The sequence below is a fragment of the Bos javanicus genome, chromosome 23 (genome assembly GCF_032452875.1).
Source record: "Bos javanicus breed banteng chromosome 23, ARS-OSU_banteng_1.0, whole genome shotgun sequence".
Classification (NCBI taxonomy): domain Eukaryota; kingdom Metazoa; phylum Chordata; class Mammalia; order Artiodactyla; family Bovidae; genus Bos; species Bos javanicus.
Genome location: NC_083890.1, coordinates 12,867,333 through 12,891,339, shown reverse-complemented (window position 1 = coordinate 12,891,339; position 24,007 = coordinate 12,867,333). Strand labels below are relative to the sequence as shown.

Genomic DNA, 24,007 nt, shown 5'->3' with positions numbered 1-24,007 from the left:
CCAAATCCTTCTCCGGGACCCAGGCACTGGCTCCCCCAGCTGTCTGGAGTACTGGCTACTGAGGGCTCACAACACTGTCCCTCCCAGGAATTGCCCTGGAAGGGAGCTGCCTCAACCAAGATCATGCCCTTGGGGGAAGGGAGGACCACAGGCAGAATCCCTCTAAGAGTCCACTTCCGGAGAATCCAACCAACAATGGTCACCTGCAGCTCCGTGCAGTCTTGCCATGACATTTTTATACATATCCATGTGTGGGCTTTTTTTCCCCTAGAAATGTTCTGGGATGTATCTACCCATAATACTTAGTTTTGGTTAAGTTTTGTTCAATTACTTCCCTAGAGATCTGCTTCTGCATATCCTTACCAACACTTATCATCATCCACCTTTCTCCAAATACAGTTTTAAGAAAAACCTTAGTAAAGGTCGAAAAACAATTCACATTTTTGGTCAACCTCCAGTTTACCAAAATACCCCCAAAGCTTATGCTTTGTTGTTGAGGTCTCAATTTTGTTAAAGTGGGAAAAAAACTTAAGAATTACCAATTTAGATCCTAATGCAAAGAACCCAAATAACCATAAAATACTCCTATATCTGATTTTTTTTCCCACTTAGGTAACGTATATTGCGTCTTTAACATGTAAAAGTTTTAAGAACAATTTGAGTCTGATAGATTCTTGCCTGAAGAATCCCAGGGACAGAGGAGCCTGGAAGGCTGCCATCTATGGGGCTGCTGTCTATGAGTCAGGCACGACTGAAGTGACTTGGCAGCAGCAGCAGCAGCAGCAGATGTACTTATACCATTCATCCTTGGTGTGAAAGCCAGAATTGCTAAGAGATAATATTTTCTAGAAAATGTTTGCTCACATGACCTATGCAGATTTTACTGGGCACTGAGGGAAAAAAAAAAACCACTTCATCAATTTTCAATTGTCTGTCCTAATGGAAAGAGATGAGAAAACTCAAATTTTGGCTCATTCTCCAATCACTTACCTTGGGGCTTGAAATTGCCCTGAAGACTTTTCCTCTTTTCAGAGGAAAAGACAGAGGTATTATGTCCAATATTTTTATAGGAGGGGAGGTGGACATGAGCAGCTAGTCTATACAGAAGAAGATTATAGATCATTGAGAGTTGACCTTTGATCTGTTTTGGACAAGTAGATTGCTAGCTGGTTTGGTTTTGGTATGGTTGGCCGATTCTTTTCAGCGGCTGTGCTCTATATTTTTTTCCTTTCAGTTTGGCTTACCTATTACGAACCAAAAATATTCTTATTTAACAGGAAGATGCAATGAGATGTGTATCTATGGTATTTTTTTCTAAGTTGACTTACTCTAGCAAAGCAGTTAAGTAGACGTTTATCAAAGTCATCGGTGACTCTGCCCCCATACTGCACCTCTCCAATCATGTACCGAACGGTATTCCATGACACACCCTTTATTAAAAAATAGAAAAGAGTTATTCGTTGTCAACCCAAACAAAGAATTCTAAACATTTCAATTCTTTCTCTAAAAGAAAGCTCTGAAAAGGGAAGCACTAGCCAGACTGCATTTAAAATTACTCATTATCTTATATTAATAACTCTTTTGCTCTTACACGACTTGAATTGCTATGGTTTGTTCACCAAAGTAAAACTTACAATATTAAACATCAGTGAATATATTGCTCATTGATTATGTAAAGTAGGGGAAAAAGAAGACTATTTTTCAGTCTATGGATGTAATTACCAATAATGTTCATTATAGTAATGCCAAGCTGTTAGAGCAGAAAAAAGTCACGTTAAATGAGGAAAGGAGAAAAATCAAGTAATCAATGCTTGAATATGCTTTCTTAGTAATATATTTTCTGAATCTGTATGAGAACATCTAGAAAATTATTCACAAGGTTTTTCTGCAATGCAATCTTTCTCTGAGTCATTGTGTGAGCTATGACTACATCAAACCATTTATTAATTTCCATAGCAATCTTATATAAGCAACACATTTCAGATATTAGTAGTTCTTTATTTTTAAAAAGTTTCAATACATTTGGGGTAGGAGAAGTAAGGATGCTTGATTTTTATTTACTTTCTCTTGGTTAAAATTTTATTTTTCAACTATATTGCCTTTCAAAGCAGCTATTTCAAGATAACTGTCATTTGTACATAAAAAATGATAAACAATCACAGATACAAACCCATATAATTTTTTCATCAAAATGTCATACTCAAATTTAATGTCCCTTTGTAATTTCTAGGAAAAATGATGGTTTGATTCTAGATTTCTCCCCTAGCCAGATAACAATTCATCACGGCTCACCCTCATCATACTGGTACTGAAGAAGCTATGATTATCTTTGTGAGAAGGTATCTACTGTGAGAAGGAAGAGAGACAACAGGCAACTCGTATTTACTGAGTCCTGACTACACACCATACACACAAATACTAACTTGTTTATTCATCTTGGAAACCATGACCATTTTATAGATGAAGACACAGGTTCTGAGAGGCTCATAAACTTGCTGTAAATCACAGAATAAAAAACAGATTTCGAACTCCTTGGAACACACATGTGAAAGAACAACTGAGTTTGTGTTCTTAGTCCAGTGACCCTGAGGAAGTCCATTATTCTCTTTAGCCTAGTGTTAGTCATTCAGTCCTGTCCGACACTTTGAAACCCCATGGACCGTAGCCCGCCAAGCTCCTCTGTCCATGGGATTCTCTAGGCGAGAATACTGGAGTGGGTGGTCATTCCCTTCTCCAGGGGATCTTCCCGATCCAGGGATCAAACCCAGGTCTCCTGCATTGCAGGTGGATTCTTTGCCATCTGAGCCACCAAGGAAGCCCTTAGCCTAGTACCCCATCAGTAAAACAGGGATGATGGTAATGCCTTCTGTATCTGCCTCACCCAGTTGTGAAAATAAAAATGAGAGCCTGCACACGAGTACCCTGAAAACTGTGAAGTGCTACATGACCAGTGATGTTGTTACAAATCACTGCTATTTATCTGCATAGCATCTGTTAAGATGTGACTTAGGGTGCAAAGGAAATTCCACGTGGGCTGGGAGATAACATTCTCACTTCTGAGGATTCTGAGGTGGCATGAGTGAGATGAAGGAAGGAAAGTCTGATTCAAGGTATACTTTCTCTGGAAGTACACGGAGGCACTGGGATGTGACGTGAAGAAGGCTGTGCTGTTTCTGAAAACAACGAGTTCATCCATCACAGCTCTGACTCTGCGGTGCATGTGCTTGGGACAGACAGAGGTAGGGTGAGGGTGGGGGACACAAGTGTGAAATGGAGAGCCCCAGTGCACTCCGATGGGCAGTCGAGGTGTGACTGGAAACGGCTGGACCAGTAAACAGGTGATTGGAATGACTGATCCCTTTTGGAAGAACTGGGGGGAACGTTAGCAGGGTCACTGCATATCCCAGACTGTGAATGTCTCTAGAACTTTGATTTAAAGACAGCAATGAAAACAAACAAACAAAAAGAAATAATTTCACTCACTTTCTTAATGTCACATTCATCAAGGTGATTCTGAATAAACTGAACGCTGGCTGAAAAGTCGGCAGAATTGAACTCATAAGGAATATTCCATCCTAAGGGACCAAATTTGCGTCGCTCCTTAAAAACACCAAAGAAAAGTTAAGTATTGAGTGAGGTTTTTAACTTGTATTGCAGCTGATTCCTTTTTATTATTCAAACAAACTACAGTAAAAGTAAGGCATGATACTGAAGTAAGTTGACATCATAAAAGAATATATCCCAAACCATTATTTGGTTTGGGATACAGCAAACATTAGAAATACTTTTCCTTGGCTCTAGATGGTTGACAAAAAAAAGCAAATCTCCGGCTATTTGCCAAATTGGAGTCCGGGGTTTAAAAAATCTAGGTCTCCACTGTCAGCTCAAGAAAGTTCAGTAGGTGCTCAAAAAACACCTGTTGAAGGAACTCACTTGTTCTAAATTGGAGTCTTGAAAGTTTCAAATGTGAAGTGTAAGGGTTTGAATTTTTGCTTTTCAAGTTGAGTAACCTAAGCTCACAGGGTGTTCAGACTCCCTGCTAGTATCACTTTGTAATCTTGCAGTTTCAGATTTTGAAAACTAAACATTTTCTATTGTAAAACATGACATACCTGCCTTAAAACATATTGCCCTTGTTTGTTCTCTCCTGTGAAACAGTGGTTAATCATTTCAAATCATCAAATTACTCATAAATAATCAAACAGGGCTCAAGCCAAATGACTCAATTGCTTTGATATTCTGAGACCATTTTAAAGGTATGTGAGTGTCAGAACTGATATTTTCAGACCCTGATCACCTAGCAAACCACATATATTAACTCAAATGTTACCATACCATCAGCTTTCCCTGCCTCAGCACACAGTCAGTCTAAGAAAAGTTCAATTATTTATTCAGGTTAGCTCCTGACCATTGATCCAAGTGTCACTCTCATGGAGAGTAGAATCCTGATACATCGGTGGGAAGATACAATTCCACTTCTCTACCTCTAAATGTGTACTAGCTTTTCTTTCTCTTTTTTGCTTTCCCTAACCCAACACACATACACAGACATAGATACACACACACACACACACACACACGGTTTTCTTCCAATACTTCTTTCTGCAGCTGTTCCATGCTTTAGACCATGAATAACACTACCATTTAAAGGAATCTAAATGAATTTTCATTTGGGCAAATTCACAGACAAGTCAGAGAAGAAACTGAGAAAGTGAGAAGCTTTAATTACTGATTTTTGGTAAAGAAACCACCTGCCAAGGCAGGAGACACAAGAGATGCAGGTTTGATCCCTGGGCCAGCAAGATCCCCTGGAGAATGAAATGGCAAACTACTCTAGCATTCTTGCCTGGAAAATTCCATGGACAGAGGAGCCTAGTGGGCTACAGTCCATGGGAGTAACAAAGACTCCTGAACACAAGGAGTTGGACACAACTGAACACACACCGCACAGGATATGCTTTTAAGTGTATCCTAAATCAAAATTAAATTGGGTCCAGATGTCCTGGCCCTGGGAGATCAGACTGAGGACAAACAACCCTTAGACATGTAAACTGCTACCATTATTTCTAGAACTGTTCTTCTTTAGGTTGGGTTGTCAGGTATCAGGCATTTGTATGGAGGGACTCCCATTTCCACTCTAGCTAATTAGATCAAAGGTGGACAACCAGCCCAAGACCAACAACATCCCCTCTCCCAGGAATTTGAACTTAAGAGTTCAGAATTGGTATTCAGAGTTTGTCCTAATCAGAGCTCACTCAGGTGAGCCTCGTTCAGGTTGTTCCAGGAGCAAGGGTGGCTTGGAGGATCTATAGGACATTAACACAAAAACGCATTCGGCTAACCCTTGAGTCTCTAGAATTACTTCCATCTTGAAGACTTCAAAGTGAAAAATGCAAAAATACACTTATAATTAAAATGCAAATGTTTTCCCATTAAAAGAAAGAATCATCTCTAAAATAGTTTTACCCATTTTGACTTAATTTTTAAAATTTGCTGGTCAGTTAGACAGGAGACTGAATGAAGAATAATTCTTCCTTTCCAATTACCAAAGCTGGTTAAATTGGCTCTACAGAAACGTCCCCATTTACGTGCACTGAGTGACTGCAATTCAGTTGTTCCTTAAAATGTGATCTTTGAAAATTGTCCTAATGCTGAGATTTGCTTCATTTTACATTACTATCAATTTTTATTTGTGAACATTCACTTCTTAGGTTGGTTCACTAAAATCACAGATGGTTTAATTCCTCTTGGAAAAAAGGACAAAATCTAGGTATCTTTTCTTTCACAAATGAGGTCATTTCACTTTCTTGCTATTTTTTTTTTGTACTTATTGATTCCTATAAGTGACAATTAAGAAAAAAACAACACCTAAGTAGCACCAGGTGACGGAATTCCAGTTGAGCTATTTCAAATCCTGAAAGATGATGCTGTGAAAGTGCTGCACTCAATATGCCAGCACATTTGGAAAACTCAGCAGTGGCCACAGGACTAGAAAAGGTCAGTTTTCATTCCAATCCCAAAGAAAGGCAATGCCAAAGAATGCTCAAACTACCGCAAAATTGCACTCATCTCACACACTAGTAAAGTCATGCTCAAAATTCTCCAAGCCAGGCTTCAGTAATACGTGAACCGTGAACTTCCAGATGTTCAAGCTGGTTTTAGAAAAGGCAGAGGAACCAGAGATCAAACTGCCAACATCCACTGGATCATCAAAAAAGCAAGAGAGTTTCAGAAAAACATCTACTTCTGCTTTATTGACTATGCCAAAGCCTTTGACTGTGTGGACCACAATAAACTGTGGAAAATTCTTCAAGAGATGGGAATACCAGACCACCTGACCTGCCTCTTGAGAAACCTATATGCAGTTCAGGAAGCAACAGTTAGAACTGGACATGGAACTGGTTCCAAATAGGAAAAGGAGTACGTGAAGGCTGTATATTGTCACCCTGCTTATTTAACTTCTATGCAGAGTACATCATGAGAAACGCTGGACTGGATGAAGCACAAGCTGGAATCAAGATTGCCGGGAGAAATATCAATAACCTCAGATATGCAGATGACACCACCCTTATGGCAGAAAGTGAAGAGGAACTAACGAGCCTCTTGATGAAAGTGAAAGAGAAGAGTGAAAAAGTTGGCTTAAAGCTCAACATTCAGAAAACGAAGATCATGGCATCTGGTCCCATCACTTCATGGGAAATAGATGGGGAAACAGTGGAAACAGTGTCAGACTTTATCTTTTGGGCTCCAAAATCACTGCAAATAATGACTTCAGCCATGAAATTAAAAGATGCTTACTCCTTGGAAGAAAAGTTATGACCAACCTAGATAGCATATTCAAAAGCAGAGACATTACTTTGCTAACAAAGGTCCATCTAGTCAAGGCTATGGTTTTTCCTGTGGTCATGTATGGATGTGAGAGTTGGACTGTGAAGAAGGCTGAGTGCCGAAGAATTGATGCTTTTGAACTGTGGTGATGGAAAAGACTCTTGAGAGTCCCTTGGACTGCAAGGAGATCCAACCAGTCCATTTTAAAGGAGATCAGCCCTGAGATTTCTTTGGAAGGAATGATGCTAAAGCTGAAACTCCAGTACTTTGGCCCCCTCATGCGAAGAGTTGACTCATTGGAAAAGACTCTGATGCTGGGAGGGATTGGGGGCAGGAGGAGAAGGGGACGACAGAGGATGAGATGGCTGGATGGGATCACTGACTCAATGCACGTGAGTTTGAGTGAACTCCGGGAGTTGGTGATGGACAGGGAGGCCTGGTGTGCTTCAGTTCATGGGGTTGCAAAGAGTCGGACTCGACTGAGCAGCTGAACTGAACTGAACTGAAGTAGCACCTTGGATTTATACCAGGATAGACTCAAACCATTGTGACCGAAGAACTCATTTGAAGCTCAAAAGCAGAGGACTTTGCTAGAATTTGGAATATTTGGAATATTGAATCTCTCCGATCCAATTAGTGTTTTTGAAATTATGAGTCCTAGGTGATATCATAGAAAAATATTAGAATCAGTGCATTTGCAAGAAGTTTTAATCTAGCTGAGAAAATAAGACTTAGAAACAAGGGGAGGACAAAACGGTAGTAAGTATAATTAACTGTCAAAATTTCACAGACGTTAAGCTTGAAGAAGACATTCAATCAAGGGCTCCTGGGAAGAACGAAACTGCAGCTGGTGTTTGAACAGAAGGGAGAAAAGAATCCTGAGCTTGGTCAAGGTCAGGAGCAAAGACAGGAGTGCAGAGCTCACGATCTGTCCAGAAAGAGGCTGCAGAACTGTGCCACTGCAGCAGGGGACAGCCTCTGCTGAGTACATCTGGAACCACAGCCCCACGTGATGATTCAGGGGTGGATGGAACGCAGACAGATTTGAACATCAGAAGAAAGAGCTAAACCTGACTCAGCAGAAAGGAGTTGTTAATCCATTATTCAGTTTCTAGAGTCATGATTTTAGGAAGACTAGTCTACTCCCTACTGAATTTAACCAATACAGTTCCTACTTTCTGTTCCAAAGGATATATAAAACACAACTACCAACACAATATGGAAATGTGGAACCCTCCATAGAACACTGAAGAGATGTTCAATGAAATCATCATTTTAACGATGTCAAAGCCATTTCCAGTTTTATGTTAGAATCTACCTCAGCCTAACGATCTTCTCTCCCACAGTCCAGTGCAGAATCATTTCAGGCTCATCTTCAAAGCAAGGCTCTCTTTAGAGCATTGCATCCTATTTATTTAATAACTGGAGCGAACATAAAAAATAAAATCCATACTGGACAATATAAGAGAAACATCAATGCTGCTGCTAAGTCGCTTCAGTCGTGTCTGACTCTGTGCGACCCCATGGACAGCAGCCCACCAGGCTTCCCCATCCCTGGGATTCTCCAGGCAAGAACACTGGAGTGGGTTGCCATTTCCTTCTCCAATGCATGGAAGTGAAAAGTGAAAATGAAGTCACTCAGCTGTGTCTGACTCTAGTGACCCCACGGACTGCAGCCCACCAGGCCCCTCTGTCCATGGGATTTTCCAGGCAAGAGTACTAGAGTGGGGTGCCATTGCCTTCTCCAGAAACAACAATAGGTTAAAATAATTAACAGAAATAGTCAGAACCCCTGGGAAAAAGGGTTCTGACCCCTTTTATACAGGAACGTGTAAAAGATATTTTTAAAAAATTCTGTATCATGTTACTATAATTATTTTCAAGAGATTTGCACTAAGAACTTTATTATCACACCTCCCCAAAGCAAGAACTGGTATTCAGACTATTAAATTTTAATTGAGTATTTGTCAAGGCTTAAACCTAAAAAAGAAGTCAGAAAAGTAAACACTTTTCTAAATGAGGAACTGTTAACAGTGGTACTCCCTGAGCCCCACAGATATGGCCATTTTTATTAAATATTAACAAATATTTTAATAGCCATGGTAAAATTTCCAAGTTTGCAACTGCCCCTGCAGGCAGTTAGAGCTGCTAATCAAAGACTCTTGTAATAAACCTCACAAAGTTGTGTATCACTCATAAGTCCCAAACATGGGCTTCAATGTGGCAAGCCAAAGTGAGAAAGAGAAATATCCAAACCATGAAAAGGACATAAAAATGACTAACGACACCTCCCCCCAAGGGCAGTGGCTCTTTGGCAGTTATTCTCCATTCTCACTGAATACTAGAATCACGTGGAAAATTTTACAAAGGTCTGAGAACTTCACCACAATGCCTCCTCCAAGGGATTCTGGATCCAAGCAGTGGCTGAGGATCCAGTCATTAAGATAAGATGCTTAAGAGAGATGCTTAAGATGTTCACAGGTTCAGTTTGCTGGACCCCTGCTTAAGATGCTCAGGGTCCAATGTGGTGTGCCACAAGGTGCAGTACAGGGATCATCAGGGGGAGCAAAACAGGGACCCCTGCTTAAGATGCTCAGGGTCCAATGTGGTGTGCCACAAGGCGCAGTACAGGGATCATCAGGGGGAGCAAAACAGCCAATGTTTTCCTAAACTTCTGCAGGAACTGTTGGCAGGAGACTACAGATGGAATTGTTGAGTTTCAGAAGACCCAGACTTTGGAGGAGGATATATTTAAAACTAAAATCCTGAAGGGTGAGTGTGGGCTTGCTCTGAAGCCCAGGATAGTGCTACATTGGAGCTTCTGGGAAATGGTAGTGAGAGAATATTGACACCAGAAGGACGCTTCCCTTGCGAGTCATCTTTCAGAGGATGCAGGAATTGTTCTCAAGAAGTAGTGGCCAAGTAAGTGGAGGCATGCACCAGGGCACTGGGATGCAAGGCTCCCATGGGGAGGGCAGGAGGACTGGCTGGCCGAGGCAGAGACAACAGCTGGCTGCAGTGAGAGCTGACTCCGCAGCAGTAACCTCAGAGCCAAGTTCCTAGAGGAGGAGGGAGGGAAGCTGGGGGAGTCGGGAGTGAGCAGAACTTGGTGCAGAATTGGCTGGTGCATCTATGCAAGTTTCCATGGTGGCCCCCAGGTCACCCCCTCCCCCTGGGTAAGCCTGCTCCCACCTCAAGACACCCTCTGCCACTCTTCTACCCAAGACAGTTGTCCTTGATCAGTCAAATCTACTTGCCCTCCTTGCAGGAGAGGAGGGCTGCTCATTTCATCCTCTGCGATAAGAGTAGGATCCACATAACACATGATGCCCTTGAGGTGGGGTGCATGAGGCCAAGCCATGGTTCGGTAAGAGAAACACACTGGAGGGCAGGCGGGGGTGGCTGTTACACCACTTGGTCCTGCGTTCTCATGTGTGATGGACTCCAACATGAACCCCTTGGAAGTGAGCAGACTCTTCCCAGAATAGACCCCCCCAACCATGTCCTTCACCTGCCTTCTGTCTGTAGAAAAACTTTAGTCGAAAATTTAATCAGAGAGGTGAGAAAATACAAAAGGAAGAAATAATAATAGCTTAGTCATTAAAAAAAAAAAATGTCAAGGACCTTTGGTTCTTCCTCAAGGACTACAGACAATATTCTGAGCCACATCCTTTGAGTTGTTTTACAGAGACTGGAACCACCACCAGGTAGAAGTTACCTGTATATTGCCCACAAACACACAGACATCAGACCAGCTGGAACCAAACAACTGATGATGCTGAGTCCTTCTTACCTCACCACCAACCAGTCAGAAGAATGGCCACGAGCTGAGTGTACGACTCCTCACTACCCGCTCCAGGCTGGTACACTCAGTTTCAAGAACATTAGTCCACTGTGGCCCCCCTTGCCCGACAAAACAATAAAGCTATTCTCTTCTACTTCACCCAAAATTCTGTCTCCACGTCAGCACTGGAGAGCCGAGGGTGAGTTTTGCCACCAATTTCCCTAGTCCAGAAGCTTCGGATTATGTGACATGAACCAATTCCCTCTTCTTTTATTCAGTCTCTAAAGGACAAAAGTATATATATCATGTTGTAGAAAGCAAGGGACATCCAGGAAAATTGGGAAGAATCAATTCACCAATTAACAAATCAGGTATTTGGCTTTTATATCCAACAGTAGAAAAATATAAGCCAAAATCTTTCTTTGCAGAATAGTCCTTCCTATAACAGTTGTGTCTTAAACCCTAACGTGCACACAGATCACTTGGGCATCTTATTACAACACAGATTCTGATTCAGCAGATCCAGGGTGGGTCCTGAGATTCATCTCTTAGAAGTCTCCAGGTGACATGAATGCTGCTGATGCAGGACCACAAACCCCTAAAGAATTCCGGATTTTTCTATCAGACTAGGTCTATCCTAACCGATTTACTTTGACTCATGGACCTACCACTCCACGTTCCTATGCAATAGTGCTCTTTATGTCACTGGACTTTACTTTCTCCACCAGACACGTCCACAACTGGGCATCATTTCTGCTTTGTCTCAGTATCTTCATTCTTTCTGGAGCTACTTCTCTGTTCTTCCCCAGTAACATATTGGACACCTACTGACCTAAGAAGCTCATCTTTCAGTGTCATATCTTTTTGCCTTTTCACACCGTTCATGGAGGTCTCAAGGTTCCAGTTTGTGGATCACCCACCTGGTGACTTATTGGGGGGCTAATGGTGACCTCCTCCAAGAGGACTTATGTTGCATGCTGCCTGCATGTCCCAGGACTGTGCTGCCAGTGCACCTGTCCCCACAGCAGCCCACTACTGACCCACACCTCCACAGGAGACCCTTAGACACTCGCAGGCAGGTCTGGTTCAGTCTCCTGTGGGGGTCACTGCTCCTTTCCCTGGGTCCTGGTGTGCACAAGGTTTTGTTTGTGCCCTCCAAGAGTCTCTCGCGTGCATGAGAGAAGGCACTGGTCACAACAAACACCCTCTTCCAATAACATAAGAGATGACTCTACACATGGACATCACCAGATGGTCAATGCTGAAATCAGATTGATTGTATTCTTTGCAGCCAAAGATGAGACGCTCTGTACAGTCAGCAAAAACAAGACCAGGAGCTGACTGTGGCTCAGATTATGAACTCCTTATTGCAAAATTCAGACTTAAATTGAAGAAAGTAGGGAAAACCACTAGACCATTCAGATATGACCTAAATCAAATCCCTTATGATTATACAGTGGAAGTGAGAAATAGATTCAAGGGACTAGATCTGATAAACAGAGTGCCTGAAGAATGACGGATGGAGGTTTGCAACATTGTACCGGAGATGGTGACCACACCATTCCCCCAAAAGAAATGCAGCAAGGCAAGGTGGTTGTCTGAGGAGGCCTTACAAATAGCTGAGAAAAGAAGAGAAGCAAAAGGCAAAGGAGAAAAGGAAAGCTATACCCATCTGAATGCAGAGTTCCAAAGGATAGTAAGGAGAGATAAGAAAGCCTTCTTAAGCGAACAATGCAAAGAAATAGAGGAAAACAACAGAATGGGAAAGACTAGAGATCTCTTCAAGAAAATTAGAGAAACCAAGGGGACATTTCATGCAAAGTTGGGCAAAAGGACAGAAACAGCAAGGACCTAACAGAAGGAGAAGAGATTAAGAAGAGGTGGCAAGAATACACAGAAGAACTATACAAAAAAGGTCTTAATGACCTGGATAATCACGATGGTGTGATCACTCACCTAGAGTCAGACATCTTGGAGTGTGAGGTCAAGTGGCCCTTAGGAAGCATCACTACAAACAAAGCTAGTGGAGGTGTTGAAATTTCAGCTGAGCTGTTTCAAATCCTAAAAGATGATGCTGTGAAAGTGCTGCACTCAATATGCCAGCAAATTTAGAAAACTCAGCAGTGGCCATAGGACTGGAAAAGGTCAGTTTTCATTCCAATCCCAAGGAAAGGCAATGTCAAAGAATGTTCAAACTATTGCACAGTTGCAATCATTTCACATGCTAGCAAGGTAATGCTCAAAATCCTTCAAGCTAGTCTTCCACAGTATGTGAACCAAGAAGTTCCAGATGTTCAAGCTGGGTTTAGAAAAAGAAGATGAACCAGAAATCAAATTGCCAACATCTATTGGATCATAGAAAAAGCAAGAGAATTCAAGAAAAACATCTACTTCCGCTTCATTGACTATGCTAAGGCCTTTGACAGTGTGGATCACAATAAACTGTGGAAAACTCTTAAAAAGATGGAAATATCAGACCACCTTAACTGCCTCCTGAGACATTTGCATGCAGGTCAAGGAATAACAGAACTGGACATCAAACAACAGACTGGTTCCAAATTGGGAAAGGAGTACCTCAAGGCTGTATAAGTCACCCTGCTTATTTAACTTAAATGCAGAGTACATCATGAGAAATGCCGGGCTGGATGAAGCACAAGCTGGAATTAAGATTGCTGGAAGAGATATCAATAATCTCAGATACACAGATGACACCACCCTAATGGCAGAAAGTGAAGACGAACTAAAGAGCCTCTTGATGAAAGTGAAAGAGGAGAGTGAAAAAGTTGGCTTAAAATTCAACATTCAAAAAACTAAGATCATGATATCTGATCCCATTACTTCATGGCAAATGATAGGGAAGGAATGGAAATAGTGGCAGATTTTATTTTCTTGGGCTCCAAAACCACTGTAGACAGTTACTGCAGCCATGAAACTAAAAGATGCCTGCTTCTTCGAAGGAAAGCTATGAAAAACCTGAAGTGAAAGTGAACGTCGCTCAGTCGTGTCCTACCCTTTGCGAAGCCACGGACCATACAGTCCGTGGAATTCTCCGGGCCAGAATACTGGAGTAGGTGGCCTTTCCCTTCTCCAGGGGATCTTTCCAACCCAGGGATTAAACCCAGACAACATTAAAAAGCTAAGATATCACTTTGCCAACAAAGGTCCATATCGTCAAAGCTATGGTTTTTCCAGTAGACCTGTATGGATGTTAGAGTTGGACCATAAAGAAGGCTGAGCACCAAAGAATTGATGCTTTGGAACTGTGGTGTTGGAGAAGACTCTTGAGAGTTCCTTGGACAGAAAGGAGAGCAAACCAGTCAATCTCAAAGGAAATCAACCCTGAGTACTCATTGGAAGGACTGATGCTGAAGCTGAAGCTCCAATACTTTGGCCCCCTGATGTGAAGAGCCAACTCACTGGAAAAGACCCTGATGCTGGGAAAGACTGAGGGCAGGAGGAGAAGGGTGACCAAGGACATTTTGTCTAACTGAAAAACATTAAAACATTTCTCTAATTGAAACTAGAATGGAGGATGCAGGGTGAGGGGAAATGCTTGAATTATCTACACTCCTTGTGTAATCATAGAGCTGGACAACAGAATGTTAGAAATGGGAAAAATCTTGAAAGATCACTTCCTTCTGCCTTGAAACACACAGATGGGGAAACAGAGGCCCCCAAAGGGATAAAACTGGACCGACCTTACGTAGCTAACTGATGTCACAACAAGTCTAAAGCCCAGGCCTCCTGACTCTCTATGAAGTGCTCTAATACACTATGATTGGATTTTAAGAGATCTTCACAATTTTTTTATAGACATGCCACTGTGAACTTCATGGCCCTAGCAGTGGAGATTTTTTTTGTTTGTTTTAATCCAAATATGAGTCACATTAAGTGCAAGTACACTTTGGCTGCATGACTGGCCCAGACTCCTTTTCTTCTTTTTAGCACTTGGATAATGACCACTAAAAACACAGACTGCCGTCTTGACCGTATGGAAAATACCCCCAAACGTCTATTCGTGATAAGCATGGTGGAAAAGTTGAACCATCATTACTAGGAAAAGAACCATAAAATTTACTGTTTGTGAATTGGGCATTAAATATCAGAGTTAAAGCACTGTTTGTATTAGAGTGTGATAAGGTCTAGCAAACCCAACAATTCCCGGATAAGAATATATGAAATCAGCTTCAGTGACATGAAAACTGTAATTTACAATCAATCCAGAGGCCACAGTGGAACTTAGTAAAAATAACCACCCACAAAGCATTTATTCTGATTTTAACTTCTCAGGGTGGGGGCAGAGAAACACCAGTGTCCCTCTGCACTGCCTCTCTGTTGGGCAGTGTTATACCTGGTAAAGTGGTGGCGACAGGGAACCTGTGGGTAAACACGCCCAGTATTTCCTGGGGGGAGCATCCAGTTCCCCTCCATCTTTCCCTTTGGGCAGGGCAGGCAAAGATGAGGTCAAGCTCTGCTGGCTGCTGGGCACAGTTGAACCTTGACTCCTGGTTCAAACCAGTTGATTTATTTTGTCCTCACTCCAACTTCAGGAAAAGAAGAAATGTCGGAAAGAGTTCAAGGAGCCCGTTTATCTCTCCGTGAAATCAAGAGTGAATCAAGTACATTAAAATTACACAGCCTGGGCTTCCCTGGTGGTCCAGAGATTAAGAATGTGCCTGCCAATGCAGGGGACACAGGTTCAATCCCTGGTCCGGAAGATTCCACAGGCCACAGGGCAACTAAGCCAGAGCGCCACAACTATGGAGCCCACGGGCTCAGGAGCCCACGAGCTCAGGAGCCCGTGCTCCGTCACAATGAGAGAAGCCCACGCCCCACAACTCCAATAGCTCCCACTCGCCACAACTAGAAAAAGCCTGTGTTCAGCAACGAAGATCCAGTGCGGCCAAAAACAAACAAATTACTGATTTATTTTTATTTGTAATTAATTATATTTACTAATTAAAAATTAAATAGCTTTCAAATACAGAACAAAATCCAAACATAGAACAAAGGGGTAACAAATGAAAAAACAAAACCGGGAACCCATGGAGACACTGCTGGGTAGCCACACAGTACAAGCAAATCAGAAACAACCTGAAGACGACAGCGGACCCCTATGACTCATCTTCCAAACACCATGGCCACCACTGTCCCCAGTGGGGACGAGGGTCCAAACATACTTGCATCCAAGGCAGGCAACATGGGGTGTGACTCCTAGATTCACCATTTAGGAAGGACCTTAACCTCTCTGAGTCTCAATTTCCTCATTTTCCAGATGGTGATAAATCCTACCCTGAAAGGTGGTTATTAGTATTACATGAGATGGTATACATAATATTGCCTAACCTCTCTGAGTCTCAATTCCCTCACTTTGCAGATGGTGATAAACCCTACCCTGAAAGGTGATTGTTAGTATTATATGAGATGGTACAGAGAACACTGCCGGACAGCATAGGCAACTTTCAAGATCCAGTTCCTATCAGAGCAATTCGCTTGCTCATCCCACAAACATGTATTGAGCTCTGGCAATGCTGCAGCTGCTGCTGTGACAAGCGGAGACCCAGCAGTTTCCAAAGGACAGAGTCATTGCTTCGGAGAATCTTACACTCTAGGGGCCGAGGTGGGGGCTGGGGGCAGGAAGATGCTTTAAATACATAGGCAAATATGCGCATCCCGTGCCAGGTGGGGGAAAAAGTGCCATGAAGGAAAAAGGAAGCGAGGTGAGGACACCAGACTGTGGAGCAGGGGGGCAAACATAACATCGCTAGCATCTTCTGAAAGTGCACACGGTTCCCAGAAGTTACCTGCACGGTGGAGTGCAGAAACGCTACGGTGTACAGCATTGGCTTCCACATGGGTAAGTTACTGATGTCCAGGAGGTCTTGATTAATCCCCGCAAATGTTCTTTTCAGACCTGCGCGAACGCCTTGGGGTGGCTCATTAGTGAATTTGAGAGAAGTCTGTCATAAAAAACAAATAGTGAAAAAAAAAGGGTAAATAGTACTTTTGTTTCTATAAATTACTGCGAAGGATAAAATAGAAATGACAATACATCAGACAACAATATGCTTGTGGTACATAAAAAGGCACCGTGTAAACTAGTCACATTGATCAGAGCTAAAACCCAATAAATTAATACCGAGTCTCATAACTCTCCTGTGGGGATATTTACTATATAACCTTGATGATTATAGTCAAGGTTTTGACGATCATGGCATTAAGATTTTACAATGCAGATTTGACCAAAAGAAGCCTGTTACGTTTGCCGTCTTTCAGTAATGACAGAAGTGTCATCTTCATTTGTATAAGTCTCAAGGCAAAGACACTCATCTCATAGTAACAAACCTGAAGCAATGTAATGGGAAACCGGACATGCGGCTCGGTGGTTATCCACACTCGGAAAGTATCATCGATGGTTTCTGTGATGGTCAAAGTCTCCAGCAATTCTTCCATGAATTCTAGGCCAAGGTGACAATTCTGCAGTAGCACCCAGCCACCCTGTATTGAAAAATGACCTCATGTTAATTCCTCATAACTTCTTTGCAATGATTTTAATAAAACAAAGTGTACATATAAATATATATTTTAAACTTTTGCTCGGGGCATGTGAATACTCTGTTTTAAGCACATATATGTTAATGGAATTATTATATGTCAATACAAACGTTTTTTCCCCTGCTTCTGGTAAAGCTGGTTGCTTGGAATCAAGCGGTTTCAAAATGAATGTTACTCTGTCACCCCTGGTTCAGAAGGGAACAGAAATTACAACGAAGTCAGACTTTACTAAGTACAGTATGTGCGCCATCTAATGGTGGAAACGGGTATTTTGGAATTTGCAACTTGTCCGGCCTAAGGTAAATCAGAAGGGACTCACGCCAAAGCCAAGCCATCCACTGTCACAAAGAGATGCACATGACCTCATGAAAGTTGGAGGAGTTGACGAAAATTCATCAACAATCAAGTTAGGAAGAAAAGAGAGAATTTTAATGGAGCCAAACTGAGGATTATAGCCTGGGAGACAGACCCAGAGGCTCTCACTGTCCCACCTATTAGAAGTCAAAGGCAGGAGGAGGAGCCAAGATGGCGGAGGAGTAGGACGGGGAGAACACTTTCTCCCCTACAAATTCATCAAAAGAGCATTTAAACGTCGAGTAAATTCCACAAAACAACTTCTGAATGCCGGCAGAGGACATCAGGCACCCAGAAAAGCAACCCAACTCTTCGAAAGGAGGTAGGAAAAAATATTAAAGACAAAAAAAAGAGACAAAAGAGGGAGGGACGGAGCTCCGTCCCGGGAAGGGAATCTTAAAAAGAGAGAAGTTTCCAAACACCAGGAAACCTTCTCACTGCCGAATCTGTGCCGAGCTTTGGAAGCACAGAGGGCAACATAACAGGGAGAAAAATAAATAAACAATTAAAACTTGCAGATTTCGAGCCCTACGGTAACTCCCCCAGCGGAGAAGCAGCACAGACGCCTGCATCCGCCATTAGCAAGCGGGGGCTGGGCAGGGAGGCGCGGCGCGGGCTGCATCGCTGAGAGTAAGAATCTGGCCTGAATACCCTGAGCACTATCTGAGCGAAATAATTTGGGCTAGCAAACCAGACTGTGGGATATCTACCACGCGAAAAGCCAGTCCTAACCTAAAACCGCCAGGCCCGCGCACGGAACAAAGGACTGAACAGAGATAGCCGGCTGCAGACCTTCCCCCTCCGGTGACAGGCAGCCAGAGCCGGAAGGGGGCAATCGCAGCCCCAGAGAGACATTATCTATAAAACTGTAAGCGGGCTTCTTTGCTAACTAAAACTTCTTGGGGGTCTGGACGGTCAACATCTGCCTGAGAAGGTGCGCCGGTGTTACAACCAGAAAACCGAGTGGCAGGGAGGCGGTAAGTCGCAGCATTGGCGCTCGCCAAACACCTCATCACCTGAGCTGCTCGGACCTGGGAAGAGCACAAAACACAGGCCCAGCTGAGTCTGCGCCTCTGAGGACTACCCGAGTGCCTGAACCTGAGCGGCTTGGACCTGGGAGGTGCATGCAGCCCAGGGCCAGCCTCGGATTGTTCCCGGCGGAACAACCTAGAGCCCGAGCAGCGTGGACAGGGAGGCTACACGCGCCGTGAGCAGGGGCAGACCCAGGGTGGCTGAGGCACTGCGAGCCCACGCCAGTGTTATTTGTTTGCAGCATTCCTCCCTCCCTCCCCACAGCGCGACTGAACAAGTAAGCCTAAAAAAAAAAAAAAAAAAGTGTCCTCCACCGTCCCCTTTGTGTCAGGGCGGAAACCAGATACTGAAGAGACTAGCAAACAGAAGAAGATATAACAGAGGGAAACGCCTTGGAAGCTACAGGCAATAGACCAAAACCCTGTGGTTACTATGGACTACATAGGAAGGGGCCTATAGATCTTGAGAAATATAAGTCTGACCAAGGAACTAGCCAAAAATGAACTGAACACACAACACCACCAAGAAAGTCCTAGATATATTTTTATTATTTTTACGATCATTCCTTCTTTTTTTTTTAATTAAAAAAAATTTTTTTAAGTCCTCTATTGTTCCTTTAATTTTCACTTTCATAACCTATTACTTTGCAAAAAAAAAAAAAAAAAAAAACCCTATTTTTTTCTTCTTCAGCAAACTTCATATATATATTTTTTATAATTTTTTGACCTTGTTTTTTTTTTTCTTTTCTTTAACATTGTATTTTTGAAATTCTAAACTCTACTCTAGATTTTTAATTTTTGCTTTTTGGTATTTGTTATCAATTTTGTACCTATGGTTTATTTTTATATAATTTCTGTGACTTCTTTTTTTCTTCTTCTTTGTTTCTTTCTCTTCTTCTTCTATATAACATTGTATATCTGAATAATATCAATTTTGTACCTGTATTTTCTTTATAATTTTTGTGACATTGTTTGTTTTCGTTTGTCTGTTTTCTCTCTTTATTTTTCTTCTTCTTCTTTTTTTTTTTTAACATTGTATTTTTGAAATTCCAAACTCTACTCTAGATTTTTAATTTTTGCTTTTTGGTATTAGTTATCAATTTTGTACCTGTACTTTCTTTACAATTTTTGCGACCTTGTTTGTTTTTGTTTGTTCATTTTTTCTTTCTTTCTTTTCCTTCTTCTTTTCTTTAACATCGTATTTTTGAAATTCCAAACTCTACTCTAGATTTTTAATTCTTGCTTTTATGTATTTGTTACCAATTTTGTACCTTTAAGAACCCAATCTTCAGGACCCATTTTTCACTAGGGAGCAAGAATACTGGCTTGACTGCTCTCTCTCCCTTTAGACTCTTCTTTTTCTCCACCAGGTCGCCTGTGTCTCCTCCCTAACCCCTCTACTCTACCCAGCTCTGTGAATTTCTGTGTGTTCCAGACGGTGGAGAACACTTAGGGAACTGATTACTGGCTGGATCTGTCTCCCTCCTTTTCATTCCCCCTTTTATCCTTCTGGCCACCTCTGTCACCTTCCTCCTTCTTCTCTTCTCTGTATGACTCCGTGAACATCTCTGAGTGGTCTAGTTGTGGAGTGCACATAAGGAAGTGACTACTGGCTACCCTACTCTCTCCATTATTGATTCACCTCATCTCATTTGGGTCACCTCTAACTCCCTCCTCCCTCTTCTCTTCTCCATGTAACCCTGTGAACCTCTCTGAGTGACCCTCATCGTAGAGAAACTTTTCATCTTTAATGTAGATGTTTTATCAATGGTGCTGTATAGAAGGAGAAGTTTTGAAACTACTGTAAAAATAAGACCACTAACCGGAAGCAGGAGACTTAAGTCCAAACCCTGACTCCAGGGAACTCCTGACTCCAAGGAACATTAATTGACAGGAGCTCATCAAATGCCTCCATACCAACACTGAAACCAAGCACCACACAAGGGCCAATAAGTCCCAGGGCAAGACATACCAAGCAAATTCTCCAGCAACAAAGGAACACAGCCCTGAGCTTCAAGATACAGGCTGCCCAAAGTCACCCCAAAACTATAGACATCTCATAACTCACTACTGGACATTTCATTGCACTCCAGAGAGAAGAAATACAGCTCCATCCACCAGAACACCGACACAAGCTTCCCTAACCAGGAAACCTTGACAAGCCACCTGTACAAACCCACACACAGTGAGGAAACGCCACAATAAAGAGAACTCCACAAACTGCCAGAATACATAAAGGACACCCCAAACTCAGCAATTTAAACAAGATGAAGAGACAGAGGAATACTCAGCAGATAAAGGAACAGGATAAATGCCCACCAAACCAAACAAAAGAGGAAGAGATAGGGAATCTACCTGATAAAGAATTCCGAATAATGATAGTGAAATTGATCCAAAATCTTGAAACTAAAATGGAATCACAGATAAATAGCCTGGAGACAAGGATTGAGAAGATGCTAGAAAGGTTTAACAAGGACCTAGAAGAAATAAAAAAGAGTCAATATATAATGAATAATGCAATAAATGAAATTAAAAACACTCTGGAGGCAACAAATAGTAGAATAACAGAGGCAGAAGATAGGATTAGTGAATTAGAAGATAGAATGGTAGAAATAAATGAATCAGAGAGGATAAAAGAAAAACGAATTAAAAGAAATGAGGACAATCTCAGAGACCTCCAGGACAATATTAAACGCTACAACATTCGAATAATAGGGGTTCCAGAAGAAGAAGACAAAAAGAAAGACCATGAGAAAATACTTGAGGAGATAATAGTTGAAAACTTCCCTAAAATGGGGAAGGAAATAATCACCCAAGTCCAAGAATCCCAGAGAGTCCCAAACAGGATAAACCCAAGGAGAAACACCCCAAGACACATATTAATCAAATTAACAAAGATCAAACACAAAGAACAAATATTAAAAGCAGCAAGGGAAAAACAACAAATAACACACAAGGGAATTCCCATAAGGATAACAGCTGATCTTTCAATAGAAACTCTTCAAGCCAGGAGGGAATGGCAAGACATACTTAAAATGATGAAAGAAAATAACCTACAGCCCAGATTACTGTACCCAGCAAGGATCTCATTCAAGTATGAAGGAGAAATCAAAAGCTTTTCAGACAAGCAAAAGCTGAGAGAATTCTGCACCACCAAACCAGCTCTCCAACAAATACTAAAGGATATTCTCTAGACAAGAAACACAAAAACGGTGTATAAATTCGAACCCAAAACAATAAAGTAAATGGCAACGGGATCATACTTATCAGTAATTACCTTAAACGTAAATGGGTTGAATGCCCCAACCAAAAGACAAAGACTGGCTGAATGGATACAAAAACAAGACCCCTACATATGTTGTCTACAGGAGACCCACCTCAAAACAGGGGACACATACAGACTGAAAGTGAAGGGCTGGAAAAAGATTTTCCATGCAAATAGGGACCAAAAGAAAGCAGGAGTAGCAATACTCATATCAGATAAAATAGACTTTAAAACAAAGGCTGTGAAAAGAGACAAAGAAGGTCACTACATAATGATCAAAGGATCAATCCAAGAAGAAGATATAACAATTATAAATATATATGCACCCAACACGGGAGCACCACAGTACGTAAGACAAATGCTAACAAGTATGAAAGGAGAAATTAACAATAACACAATAATAGTGGGAGACTTTAATACCCCACTCACACCTATGGATAGATCAACTAAACAGAAAATTAACAAGGAAACACAAACTTTAAACGATACAATAGACCAGTTAGACCTAATTGATATCTATAGGACATTTCACCCCAAAACAATGAATTTCACCTTTTTCTCAAGCGCACATGGAACCTTCTCCAGGATAGATCACATCCTGGGCCATAAAGCTAGCCTTGGTAAATTCAAAAAAATAGAAATCATCCCAAGCATTTTTTCTGACCACAATGCAGTAAGATTAGATCTCAATTACAGGAGAAAAACTATTAAAAATTCCAACATATGGAGGCTGAACAACACGCTGCTGAATAACCAACAAATCACAGAAGAAATCAAAAAAGAAATCAAAATTTGCATAGAAACGAATGAAAATGAAAACACAACAACCCAAAACCTGTGGGACACGGTAAAAGCAGTCCTAAGGGGAAAGTTCATAGCAATACAGGCACACCTCAAGAAACAAGAAAAAAGTCAAATAAATAACCTAACTCTACACCTAAAGCAACTAGAAAAGGAAGAAATGAAGAACCCCAGGGTTAGTAGAAGGAAAGAAATCTTAAAAATTAGAGCAGAAATAAATGCAAAAGAAACAAAAGAGACCATAGCAAAAATCAACAAAACCAAAAGCTGGTTCTTTGAAAGGATAAATAAAATTGACAAACCATTAGCCAGACTCATCAAGAAACAAAGGGAGAAAAATCAAATCAACAAAATTAGAAACGAAAATGGAGAGATCACAACAGACAACACAGAAATACAAAGGATCATAAGAGACTACTATCAACAATTATATGCCAATAAAATGGACAACGTGGAAGAAATGGACAAATTCTTAGAAAAGTACAACTTTCCAAAACTAGACCAGGAAGAAATAGAAAATCTTAACAGACCCATCACAAGCATGGAAATTGAAACTGTAATCAAAAATCTTCCAGCAAACAAAAGCCCCGGTCCAGATGGCTTCACAGCTGAATTCTACCAAAAATTTAGAGAAGAGCTGACACCTATCCTGCTCAAACTCTTCCAAAAAATTGCTGAGGAAGGTAAACTTCCAAACTCATTCTATGAGGCCACCATCACCCTAATACCAAAACCTGACAAAGATGCCACAAAAAAAGAAAACTACAGGCCGATATCACTGATGAACATAGATGCAAAAATCCTTAACAAAATTCTAGCAATCAGAATCCAACAACACATTAAAAAGATCATACACCATGATCAAGTGGGCTTTATCCCAGGGATGCAAGGATTCTTCAATATCCGCAAATCAATCAATGTAATACACCACATTAACAAATTGAAAAATAAAAACCATATGATTATCTCAATAGATGCAGAGAAAGCCTTTGACAAAATTCAACATCCATTTATGATAAAAACTCTCCAGAAAGCAGGAATAGAAGGAACATACCTCAACATAATAAAAGCTATATATGACAAACCCACAGCAAACATTATCCTCAATGGTGAAAAATTGAAAGCATTTCCTCTAAAGTCAGGAACAAGACAAGGGTGCCCACTTTCACCATTACTATTCAACATAGTTTTGGAAATTTTGGCCACAGCAATCAGAGCAGAAAAAGAAATAAAAGGAATCCAAATTGGAAAAGAAGAAGTAAAACTCTCACTATTTGCAGATGACATGATCCTCTACATAGAAAACCCTAAAGATTCCACCAGAAAATTACTAGAAATAATCAATGACTATAGTAAAGTTGCAGGATATAAAATCAACACACAGAAATC

General features: G+C 41.4%; 1 protein-coding gene across 1 annotated transcript in view; it reads right to left on the bottom strand.

Moving 5' to 3' along the window:
• The window catches only part of DNAH8 (dynein axonemal heavy chain 8), a 325,600-nt gene that overhangs the window by 52,681 nt on the left and 248,912 nt on the right, over positions 1-24,007 (bottom strand). The window contains exons 83-86 of the mRNA XM_061398067.1: positions 16,958-17,110; positions 16,417-16,572; positions 3,484-3,600; positions 1,329-1,430 (exon numbers count right to left, since the gene is read on the bottom strand). Coding sequence (XP_061254051.1) covers positions 1,329-1,430; positions 3,484-3,600; positions 16,417-16,572; positions 16,958-17,110 — 528 coding nt within the window. The remainder of the gene's footprint in view (positions 1-1,328; positions 1,431-3,483; positions 3,601-16,416; positions 16,573-16,957; positions 17,111-24,007) is intronic.